This window comes from Synchiropus splendidus, chromosome 14 (genome assembly GCF_027744825.2).
Source record: "Synchiropus splendidus isolate RoL2022-P1 chromosome 14, RoL_Sspl_1.0, whole genome shotgun sequence".
NCBI classification, from domain to species: domain Eukaryota; kingdom Metazoa; phylum Chordata; class Actinopteri; order Syngnathiformes; family Callionymidae; genus Synchiropus; species Synchiropus splendidus.
In genome coordinates, this window is record NC_071347.1 from 11838997 (window position 1) to 11851944 (window position 12948).

A 12948-nucleotide genomic window follows, 5' to 3' on the forward strand; every position below is an offset into this window, starting at 1 on the left:
GATGATACGACGCCAATGATCTGGTGCTGAAGTGTTTTATTTGATATGTGATACAGATATTTGTATTGATTCAAAGGCTTAATGCCATCGTTCTTTAAAATTCAGTTAGTGATGGGCAGATGAGGCTTCATGAAACAGTGTCCCTATTTTCAAAGCTCTGTAGGTGGCGCTCTCGGGATAAAAACAATGTGAGGTTTCTTTGAAATGGTTGTCTTGAGCGGACAGCGCCACCTAACTGGCTCTGAAAATGAGGACAGTGTTTCGTGAAGCCTCATCAGCCCATCACGCAGCGACTCCAAAACCATGATGGAAATGAAGTCCGGTCCGGTGAGACTTCAGAGAAGGTGGACTCACGTCAGAGGAGGATTGGATGAAACCTGAATCCTGTTACTTCATTCAACCTTGCAGAGTTAGGGCGTCCAGGCTCCCACATCACACCACCGTTGCTACTATACAAACTACATGTTAATGGCCCCAAGATAAATAAATGATTTGCTGACCGCGTCCAAGCTACCTTGCAATTTTGGGTCCTCAGACGACTGCTTCGTAGCTGTTCCAAATTTCTGGTTTTAAACCTTTTAAAACAGCTTTATTGGGTCCATTAGTGGTCGTTTTATTTTTATATTCTATTCATACTGTTTGTGTGAGAGATAAATACAATATCAAAATATATAAAATATATATTAGTCATTATTATTACTACTTCTCCGATCGCATCATATGAATTTTTAAACAGTCTATTTTAGTTTGATTCATCTATTGTGGGGATTTGCATTCCCTCAGATGAGCAGTCTCGTGTCATGTGATGTATATTTAATCGTATTTTTTTCATGTGGCAGATGAAGGTGTGGGCGCCTCCCGAGCAGCAGCAGCATCAGCAGCAGGACAGCTCTCCGTCCCTTATGCCAGCTTATGCCTGTTGAGTTCTCAGCCTCCTCTCTCTGTTGAATAATGGAACAAGTGTAGAGTAGCGTGGGAGGTAAATATGGGTGGCCTCTCCTCAAAATAGACTTCCCTGCTGAAGCTGAGGACTTCAGAGGGACTGGTTAGAGTTGTTTATCTGAGAAACAGATTGGAGGCTGCCGGGATGTAAAGGAAAAACAAAGAGGTGGGGGGAAAAATGGGCTGTTTGGGGGAGGTTTTGCGGCAGAACAGGTGAAGCAGATAATAACATGCAAACAGCTGCAGCTCACTCACTCTGGTCACTGCAGCTCCAGCAACTTTCCCCGCGCAGACGTTCAGCACTGGCAGGTGGAGAGCGACTGAGTTGGGGCTGCGCGTGACGACGTTGCTCGGCGGCGAGGTAAGAGAAGCGGCAGCGCGGCTATTTTTAGAAATAATGATGCGGTAGAGGAATCAATCTCACCGTGGAGTGTCTTCCTGACAAGCTGCTGCTTTTACTACGGGTCTCCAAGCGGCGGGCTCCACCTGTGACGATGGGATAGGTGGTTTTGGAGCGGGTCTTCCGGCGCTGGAAACAAGTGGACTGAAAAGTTTGGGGCGATGGAATCTGCCACAGGACCTGAGGCTCAGGAGGCATTGCAATTTCGGACCGTCTGTGCAGTTTGAGATGTGAATGAGGCTGAAACGAAGGCGTGGATACGGAAGGTGACTTTTGGCTTTGGTTCTTCACTTCGCGCCTCTCAGCGGCTCTTATGGGACTTAAGCACTCGTCCCGCTGCGTGCTCCTCAGGAGGAAAATGGCGGAGTCTGACAGCGTCGAGGTAGGTGTCAGATCGCCCTCGGTATCTCATTTTTAACCACTTTTGCAACCTTTAAAAGTCATATTTTGGCCGAGACTTTCAAAAGTGGCCAGAATTGAGTCTACGCTCACAAACCAGCAGATAAATAATGTGGTATATTAGCATGAGCTCCACAGTTAAAGTGAGTAAAACTGTCCCCAGTATATATATATTTATATATATATATAGTCTGAGATGATAATTTTACAGCAGAAAATCGCAGCATTATCTGATGTGTGGTGCTGTCTGACCTGCGAGCGTGTCTGTCTATATATATATATATATATATATATATATATATATATATATATATATATATATATATATATATATATATATATATATATATATATATATACACTATATACACTCTCTACAATGTAAGTTATGGGAGGAAACCAGAGTGCCATAAGGAAGCCCTTGCCATCAAGAGCTAGATTGGAACTTCAACAACCGCAACTCAACTTTGATGCTGTTTTAGCCAAGTAATTGTGTTTATTCATTCTATATCTGAGGTCATAAACCAAAAAAATTAATAACATTGCTTTTGTGTAATTGTTTTGGCATTTTACTTGAATATGAATTTAAAAGAAAAGAGAGAGCAGCATGTAACTATGATACAAAGGGACTCTATGTTTTCCATTTAGTTAGCTTGAAAAGAAATTCTCACAATGAACAAAAAAAGAAGAAAAAAAGAAAAAGAAATTGAGGTCCTAAAAGTTACATTTAGTGGCGCTCAATACAAAAAAAAAAAAAAAAAAGTTTGTCTGCTGACAGACATTATGTAAGTGCAGTCAGAGGGCTGTATGTGGCCCCCAGGCCACACTTTGCCTCTCTGTCTTTATTCCAAGGCAGGAGCCCAAAAACATTCTCCAATGTGCCTCCTTGTCTTTCACTGTCCAGGGTACTGAAGCACCGCAGACAAGACAGGCGGGTCACATTAGTCATTCAACCTGAGTAACAAACTTGCATCTCCTCACTTTCTGAAGGATACAGCCCGAGTTATTCCAGGCACTACAGCAAGCACTTGAAAGAGTTCGGTCTCCCCTCCCATTGTGACTGCGGGAGCCATGCTGACTTAGCTGCAGATGATGGTTAAAAGATTAAACAGCACTGTGAAGTTGAGGTGATGTATTAACCATCACACACAAAAAAGCATCAAAGGGGCACGTGAAGGCAGAGTTACTTACAGTCATAGTGTGCCATTGAGTTTCTTTGGAACGCTGCCGTACATTAGGCATCAAGCCATGCAGATACTCTGTCATGCAGGAGCTGTAAAGTTGAGTGGAATTAATGTGAGCTAACTCTGAAGAAACCAGCGATGGCATGTTTTCTATTCACCTTATCGCCGCGACGCAGCGAAGAAAATGATAATTCAGTGACGACAATTCTGTGCAATGTTTGAACTGGCCTTCACCCGGTGTGATGCAGCTGGGATGATAGAGCAGTTTTAAATCCAAGGCCATTGTTCTCATGAGACGCCAGTAGGATGTCCATTATAGAAGGTGAATACTGTATGGAGTCCAAATTGAGCGTCTGGTATAACATCACGTGACCACTTCTTATCCTGCTCAGACAACCACAACTTGCTGAACAGTAGTTTACGTAGAGCACAGATGACATTTGATCTCTGTTCTGATTTATCTCAGTCATTTTCCAACACATTTTTACCTTCAGTTAATTTAGGTCCAAGCTGCTGGATCAGTAACCAATACAAGAATAACACCCAGGTAATGGGAGGTCGGAGAAGTGATATGAGTTTGACAAACAGGGAAGATAAATAAAGATTTGTATATCCTTCAAGCTCCTCCTTAAGGTGCTTTTCAGTTTCACCAGTCCTACTTGACTGATAGTGAGAGAGCAATGACATTTTGAGTCACGTTTCACTGCTTGTTGACAAAAAAGATAAAAAACTAGGGGGTCAAAATCCCAGTATTGTGGGCGCTTATGCTACTAAAGTGCTAGGGGGAACACTGCAAGGTTTCTGATGTGTATTGAGAACTTTTAGTTGTCAATATCCATTTAGTTTTTTAAAGTTTATAGCAAGCTATCTGGACAACGTGTCTCAGAGTTAACCCAACTCCAACTATGCCGACTGTTATCTCCCACCATACTGTGGTTCTCATAAAAGATTTTAAAATTGTACTGCAAAATTGCATTATATAGTGGGCTCCATTATATACACACCACGCGAATGGTCAAAAGATGTGATGCGAGAATGAGGGCACGTTTTTTGTTCTGTGTGCTGTTTGGCTGAGCAAGGTAGCTTCAGTGACTCACCTATGACCGCCTCCAAAGTGTGAAAGGTTTATCTGAACATGGTGAAGGTTTGAGGATTAGAATTGAGGTGTAGAAATAATGACTATGTTCCTACTTCATGGATTTTGTGGGGTTCTGGAACATTACTCATGTATATAGTTTTTGTCTGCTGGTAATGGCGATTTCAGCAAGGAATCAACAGGTCAAGGTTAAAATAGTTTTGGATTTTTTTTTATTGTTTTTTATCTTTATGTAGTCTTTCAAATTTATTTTGTTTTAAATATTTTTAGAGTGGGTTGCTAGTTTTTATTAGTTTCATTTTTGGGAAATGCTTACTTTCAGTTTATTTTATTTATTTTATTTTTTTATTGAAAACAAACTCTTGGAATTGAAAAGTGAAATAGTTCTGAACAAAAGACACAATAAAAAAAAAAACGTATTAAGTTAAGGGAAGATGATGCTTTTGCCCAAATACCACCATCATGCTAGTCAATGTTGTGTGCTAGTCAAGTGACGTCACAGACTTGACACTTCACACTTGGCCGACATCTGTCGTAAAACCAGCTGCGCCGAGAGTCATGGATTTTAAATCATCTGAACCTGCTTCCTTATTGAATAAATAAAGGACAATTTCGCTATAATACAGCAAAAATTGTATAATAATGCAGTATTTTTGTTTGTTTTGAGAGACAATTCGGTTTCAGTTAGTTACTGGAATAAAACTTTATTTTTATTCCACTTAACAAAAATGACACACTGTACAATTCTAGTTTTCATTAACTATAATAACCCTGCAGGTCACTCACCAGGACCTTCTGAAATATGGAGGCTGTGTTCACAGGTTAAAGAAGACATATGTTTTCATTGGGTTTCAATGAAAACATGTAAAACATCTCAACCGATTGTTCAGAACAAAACCAGTCTTTGCATGTACAATTCAGTCTTTAGCTTCTCAGGCATCAAAATGTGACACAAGTAGTAAACATATGAATTTGCCCTTTGTTGACATGCGATCATCCAAACACCATCATCCTCAAGGTTAAAAACCAGTGAGGCTAACAAGAGGTGCGAGCGTCAACAATCTAACCATTACGATGCGGCTAACCAGGGCGGTGTAAGTAAGAGAACTTGACAGGAAAATGAGGGCAGCGCACATTTTTGCTGCTGACCCTGGAGACAGACCTGGGATCCAATTTCAGAGCTAGAGCTCATTTCAACGCCGTGCGAGATTCGATAAGGACATTCACTCGCACGCTTTGTCACATTGAGAATAACTGGCTCACACATCTGACATTGAATACCTTTTGTAATATTTAAATCCATTCGCTTTTTTATTTTTTTATTTTTTTTGGTCTGAGCAGCTGCTGTAAATAACCTGAAAGTGACACATAATCACCGTGATCCTCAGCTGGATGGACAATGACTATTTAGTCGAGCAGCTGGTTCAGATCTGCTTTGATTTATTGGGAGATGAGCGGATCTGCAGTGTTGTGTGTTTCCAACGTTGCTTATATTATCCCCACTGACCTCTGATTCAGCGCATCTCACCACAGTGTAAGCCAGGAAGGGCAGCAAGGTTTTAATCCATAAAAGAAAGCAGGATCTTCAGTCAAATACTTCAGAGTTTCAGAGTTTCTCAGCCTCTGCAGATCATAAAGGTTGCATTTCAGATCGAATACAATTTGAGCAGTTTTACAAACAATTTCTCCACCTTTTTACAAAGAATCGTCCCCCAAGAACATTGTTTGCTGATGTAATTTAGCCGCAGTGTTCTTCGATCGAAAGGCACCGCAGCACGTCCTGGACGGCAGCAGTGAGTGTTCAGGTGCATCATTAGAGAACACATGACATTTATTTGAGCCACTCATCTTTGGTGTGAATGTTCTGTAGCACCTCATTTGGTGCCTCCCTGTGTCATCTCGACTCACTGGGGGGTAGGGAGGTCAGCACTATTAGGTCCGGTTAATAGAGAGAACTAAACAAAAACAAAACTAAGATCTATGTTTAAATGGATGGTAGAAACCAGTTCATGCCGAACCACCAGATGGTTAAATGTGTTCTAGAATCACACCATCTTTAAGACACCATAACAACTAAGCAGACACAGAAACACCCATGGTTTAAAACTCTTAAACTCTAAATGTGACCCCCTCTATGGCAATGAACTCCTCCCTGTCATCCAAAATGGTTGCCATGCGGGAAGAGAGCGCGAGGTCACCGCCGCGACACTATCGTGGCATTTGTTCGCTCCTCACTTTCAGGGTTTTATCTTGTTAAAGCAGCTGCTTGCGGCGGATGGAAAGAGCAATAGTTAGAATTGTTGCCAAGAGCTCAAAGAGTGAAAACGCAGCCTCATTCAGCGGCGCTGAAAACAAGCGTGGGTGATGAGAATAAACAGCTAATTGGATAACAGGAACATACTTAATGGTAGGTACCAGCAGGTTCACCGTTGTTCATCTCATACTTTTGCTGCTGGCTTTGTTTTACAGATCTTTAGACTCAGTCTGCAAACTCACCAATGTGTTTCATATATCATGAGTAATAACATTTTAAAAGAATGATTCCATTATTATAGTAGATGGTATCAAACAACCATGACAGCCATTAAAGCCCGAGTTCTCACCTTTGGAAAACATCTCTTCCATTCACTGTATTCAGTCTCTATCTGACTTCCCTTCAGGATGTGTTAACCAAACAGTCAGAACTGGTCATTTATCACAGATAAAGCGACATTGGAAAGTATGATTCATGTTCTAATTAAACTTCTGTTCACAAAGCTGTTGTACTCCAAGGCCTCCCACACGCACACCATCAAAACTTCTGTTTGTTGTTTCATTTCAGAGGCGCAAACACCAGACGGCCTTTCATGTGTTGTGGCTTTGTCACTGACATCACACCCACCACCAGCCTCTTGGCAGGACCTTCTGCACAGATCCGATCCCGCAGACACTGAATCACACTTCATGTCAGTTTTCTCAGGGCCTCTGTCATGTGTGAACTCATTGAACTCGGCAGGTGGACTCATGATAAATGAGGCGGTGAAGGCGTGCAGACGTTAAGGGTAATGGCTGCGAGCTCAGAGCCATTAAGTCGAACCGCTTCACGCATTCTCCTGTTGGTCGTCAAGTTTTCATCAGCTAATTCTAATTGTCTTACCGCTGCTTTTATTCTCCTGCTGTGTGATCCTTTAGCAGCCGCAGCCGCCGCCGCCGCAGCCCATCAGAATCATTCAGTCTCACTCAACGCAGCCCACCTCCTTGCCCAAGCCGGTGCCTTCAGTCCAGCACGCCCCGAGGCCTCCGCTGCCCCCGCACACCCCCCACGCAGCCGTCCTTCCCAGCTGCCCGGGACGGGGCAAGATGGCCAAGTTTCTCACCCCGGAGGAGATGACCTCTAGAGACTACTACTTCGACTCTTACGCCCATTTTGGAATCCATGAGGTAGGCTTTTCCACTCACACTCATCGACTTTATTTGCACTGGAGTGTCTTATAAACCGATCAGCAGTTAAGCTCGAGACTGAATACAGCTCATATGTGAAAGTGAAAAGTCCAACCTCAACCACACGTTGATAAATATTGTTTTAACCAATAATCCTATTTTATTTTTTGGCTTTATTTAGTGTGAGTTCTATAAAATTAATCTGTATGAACATGAATGACTGTCCATATTAGGTTGAGGTTCTTTGTGCATGTGACGTGGAAAGTGCAGATGAATTTGTGGTTCGATGAGGTTTCATGAAACAGTGTCCTCATTTATAGAGCTCAGTAGGCGGCGCTCCTGGTTTAAAAATGATGTGACTCTTCATCGAAATATTTGTTCAAAGCGAAAGATTATAAAGCAGACGGTGCCATCTAGTGGCCATTGAAAAGTAGGACACTGTTTCATGAAACCCCATCAACCCATCACAAGTGCATTGGACAGTAAACCCTGGCTAGTTGTGCTGTGACTAGATGCAACCTTGCAAAGCTAGTCAGAAAAGGAAAACATCAAGTACTCGAAAAAAAACCTACCTGGTAAGCCAGTAGGATGACCTTCGACCTGACACCGGTTCAAATTCAGTTCAGTTCAGTTTCTAGTTCACACTGAAAACTACACATGAAAGTCCATGCAGTTATGGCCACCTCCACTCATGGACCTACAGGGGTTGGACAAAATAATGGAGGCACCTAAAAGCTTTTTTAGCTTTAAGGTGTTTCCATGATTTTGTCCAACAATAAACAAGCTTGGGCAGCAGGTTTTGAGAGAAAAATAGCAGTGAAGGACACATCTTTTGTTTCCTGCTATTGCTTCTCGTACATGACCGGGTTTGATGGAGCCAAACATGAGAAGAAGCCTTGTATTTTCAGATGATGCAGCCTTGTAGTCATTACGACGTTGTCTACAGCATGAAATACAATTTCCTGTTGCCATAAAGTGCTTCGTTTTGATGAGGAAGCGGCTGAGTAGAAAACACTTTTTTTAATGGAGCCTCCTTTTGAAAGAAGTCAGCTAAGTGGAGTGCATTGGGGGAAAACTGAAAGATCTTATTTCCGTATGTCCAAAATGAAAACAGAGAATGCATCTTGTACCATTAAAGGCTGAGTGACACTAGCTGAAGTGCTACCATGTTTTTAAAGGCAGCGCTTTGTGACAGGAAATATTCCAGAGGGATGAATGCGACATTTACATACAGGACTTTTATGGTTTGCAGACCATGTTTTCCCTCCTCATTGGATGTTCTTAGCTCCTGTTATGTTAATGAAGATGTTATATTTCAACGTTTTTTCAGCAGCAAATAAATATTCTTAGCTCGATAGATTGTTTTGGAGATTTCTGCATTTGCTTCCATTTCCTTTCCAGTGATCCCTGGTGAAGTTTTACGAAGCTAACATTCCTAGTGCGAGCTCTCCAGGCAGCTGAACACTCATAGTATTGCGCAGAAACACTGAAAGATAGGGCACGTTTTCAATTTAGCCCATATTAAGCAGACAAAAAGCCTGCTCTCATATATCTACGGTATTATGCTAATTTCTTTATCTGCCATTGTCCTGCTGATATCAGCCGAATTCTAAGGAGCCTGGGCACATTAAAAAGCTTCAGGAAAAGAAGGAGATTGCTCCTCGTGTGACCTGTGAGATGAATCTTTAATATTTTTGGAATGTAGGTCAGGTGTATTTTCATCATTTCTGAATATTTTTCACACTTGGTGAAACAGTGTAGAGGAGGACAGGATGGAGGCGGCAGACTCCTCACGTGGCAGTAACACCGACAGTGGAGCGCTTAATAAATAGGTTTTTCTTTTTCTCTTGATATTACAGACCTTTTTTTTAAAAAAATATAATGTGTTATTTACATTTTCAAAAAAATACATGTGAAAAAGTTGAATAAAAATTGTCCATTTATAAGTTATATTTATTTATTTCTTATGTTTAATTGTGTTTTATCAGTTTGATCATACTTGTATCTTCTATTAATGGACACAATTCACATCCTTTAAAACCAAGCTATTATCATTGTCATATTGCATTTTTAACTTCCTATATCATCTATTTTCCTCACTTAATTATATTTTTCCTCATCATGGTTTATTTACCTATGTAGTTTATAAGTACATGTTAATGACTGCTCCATTGTTAATTGTTGTTTTTTCCTTTAAAGGGCACTCATCGAAATATGTTTATAAAGTCATTTACAAGAGAGCGTGTTGTTTGCTTTCACCAGGAGATGCTGAAGGACGAGGTGAGGACGCTGACGTACAGAAACTCCATGTACCACAACAAGCACGTGTTCAAGGACAAAATAGTGCTGGACGTCGGAAGCGGAACTGGGATCCTGTCGATGTTCGCGGCCAAAGCCGGGGCGAAGCATGTGTACGGGGTGAGATGCATTTCCTTTGACTGCAGTGTTATCTCAGTAAACCATCAGGATCTAATCACAGTGCGGCGCAGCCGGCTCACACAGCCTGCATGTGCTGTATGATCCTGCTGCTGTAATCTTCCTGTAATATCTTGTCAGACAGCACCAGGATGAAGGTGCGCCAGGCCGCTCGGGGACTTGGACAAGCTAAGCTGCAGCGATAGAGAGCTCTGTCTGTGACCGTAGCCGCGAGCGATGGTAATTGCTAGTCAGGTCAGGTCTTGGGATGCACGTTGAACAAGATAGCCACGTGGAACTTATTTTGGAGAGCCGGCTCCAGACAGCATACATTTGTTACTGTGCGGGGAAGGATTGCCAAGCGATTGGTGCGAGCTACCGGTCCACATCATGTGTTTATATGCCTCTGCCTCTTTGTTTGCAATCCCTCTGCTGCTGTCTCAGTCAATTCCTCTCTTTCTTCCATCACTTTTTTCTGTTACTGATGCCCATCTGTAAGTACTTTTTTTCCCCACATAAGTCTGAGAGGATAGAGTTCCCCCTTTAAGTCCGATGCTCTCAGGCCCAGTGCCGCACCAAAAGCTTTATACATTTATCTAACGTAAAGCTCATAAAGCTTCACATGCGCCTGTGAGGTGAAAGGACTGCGGTTTGGGCCAATAAGGGCTTTATTCTATCAAATGTGGCTTGTGGAAAAGGAAGGAAAGCAAAACCTCATTTTTGGATCCGCAGAGCACCAATAAAAGACAGTTTGACATATGGATTTCAGCACCAGAGTCACAAAACCCGGATGCGCTGCAGCCCACATTTCATGCCTCGGATTTGCAGCCTGTCAATAGACAATTAACGTAAACCATCTGTGTGACTTCACAGATGTTAGGATGGAGAAATCCAGAACAGGAACAAATCAAGTCTCATGTGCTCATTGACTGGGTTCTGAACGCTGGGACACAGACGTTGGCTGTCTGTAGGGAACGCGCAGGTCCATGTTTAAAAGCCGCAGGAATAATTCCTGGTTCCTTTTCAGCAGATTGCCAACGAAGCAGCTTGTGCGCACAAATCCTCCAGATACAGTGAAAGGAGAGTGTCATTTAATTGGAACTGGACAAACCTGCCTAAACAACAGCTGAATATGTAGCAGCATAAAGCGCCTATGACTTGGCTGAACGGTTATTAATACAAGTATTTTCCCAATAGAGTATGGCTACACACTGACTAACCCCACTTTAGTGGAGCTCTGGTCCTCCTTCTCCCACTAAGGAAATTAGCCCTGCCTCCCTGGAACTTGCTCTGCTTATTAGCAGAGGAGCGGTCAGGAGGCTGCCGGCGGAGCCCACAGCAGTCAACTGCTCAGACGCCGGCCTAAAAGATGTGCTCATTAAAACCTGTCTGTGTAAACACAACAAACAAACAGACATGAGGACTGTTTATGTGCATGCCTGACAGGCCAACATCTGCACCTTTTAAACACGACTGATTTTTGTCTTTATGTTGTTTGTGTGCAAAGACAAAATATTTACTCAGAATTCAGCCTCGTGGCTGTCAGAGGCCTCGCTGGTGTCAGAATCACCGTGTCTTTCGTCATGTGAGTGAGTTTTCACTGCTACTCTCTGGAGACACTGGTGTCAAGTCGGGCATTAAATGATGGGAATTAAAACTGCAACAAAAGTGGCCAGTCTTAGTTCATATATATTATTTCCCCTCATTTTATCTAGGGCAAGAAAAGGTTTGGTGAAAGGGGTTCCATAGGGCATTATGTCCAAAGAGTCATGTCAAGATGACTCGTAAAACAGGCTCCATTACTGTTGAGATGGTCAGTTCAGTGTAGCAGTGCCTTCATTGGGCATCTACCAGTCAGAACAGTCTGTGATGAAGAAAAGGGACATGCTGGGTGAATCAACTCCACTGTGGAGGCACTGCTACTGTAAGAAGAAATTTTTAGATCGCAGAGGTTACCGCCACTTTGAATTAGAAGGAGCTCAGCATAGTGTGAAAGTAGTTTTAAAAATACACAAAAGTATGAATGAAGATGGTGTAAATGTGTTTTCCAATATAAAGAGAAACAATATAATATGCATTATCATGAGACAAAATTATATATTATAACATACTAGTATGAACTGGCATAAATGAAAATAAAACAATATTAACATCAAGTAGAAACATGAAAAATATATATATATATATAATGTTGGAGAAAAATGGAAGATATCCAGAGAAATTCTTTTCAGAAGAATATGAGAAAATGCCCAAATACTACAATTCCACATCCACAACATTACATAAAACTATTATAATTTTTGTGTTCCTAGAAAAGACTACACCAATAAATGTATTTTATATTTGTATCATAAGTTTGGCATGATGCTAATGGTTGCTGGACAGGAGATGTCAAACAGGCCGCTCATGTTCACGATCCAGTTTAAAACGCGTGAAATAAAAAGATTACCGTATTTTCCGGACTACAGAGCGCACCGGAATATTAGCCGCACCCACCAAATCTAAGAAGGAAAATTGATTTTTTTCATACATAAGCCGCACCGCTCTATAAGCCGCGGGTGCACCGTTGCTGTCTGCGCCACAGAAAATGCATGAGAATCACTTCTAGCGATCCTCTAGTACTAGTTTTGAAAACGGGGTCCAGTATCGAGACTGACTCATGAAACAATCTTGCCAATGTTCTGAACTCTAGTCATGAACTCCTCACATCTTATTTACATTTAAAGTGTTCAGAAAGCGCTGTTTTCACCCTCCAGTAGATCGTCTGTGTCAGCAGAGCTGCGGACACGCGGGCGAAAACAGCGCAATTTGAGTGCTTTAAAGGTAAATAAAACGCCCGTGATGTCATCGGTTTGATGTGACGAAGCTCAATATTTTTGCCAGCAAAGAGCATGCTCATTAGACTCTAAAAACTCAGGATGCTCCGAGAGACAGGGAGAGCACTCAGCTGAAGCAGCTGTCTTCAACCTCTTTCATGAAAGTTCTCACTCTGGACGGTTGCAAACGTTTCAAGTTCAGGTGGTGGACCGCGAACGCTGCATCTGATACACACAAGACTGCAGCGGATTCGGACGCGGTTGATTCCGTCTTAA

At 42.1% G+C, this 12948-nt stretch overlaps 1 protein-coding gene across 2 annotated transcripts in view; it reads left to right on the top strand.

Moving 5' to 3' along the window:
- The first annotated feature begins 1053 nt into the window (after window positions 1–1053).
- LOC128770905 (protein arginine N-methyltransferase 8-B) overlaps window positions 1054–12948 on the top strand; it is a 28101-nt gene continuing 16206 nt past the window's right edge. The window contains exons 1-4 of one of the 2 annotated variants that reach the window (XM_053885896.1): window positions 1054–1303; window positions 1389–1724; window positions 7193–7441; window positions 9704–9859. In XM_053885896.1, coding sequence (XP_053741871.1) covers window positions 1656–1724; window positions 7193–7441; window positions 9704–9859 — 474 coding nt within the window. In that variant the 5' untranslated portion in view covers window positions 1054–1303; window positions 1389–1655. The remainder of the gene's footprint in view (window positions 1304–1388; window positions 1725–7192; window positions 7442–9703; window positions 9860–12948) is intronic. The other variant, XM_053885898.1, reaches the window with a different exon arrangement.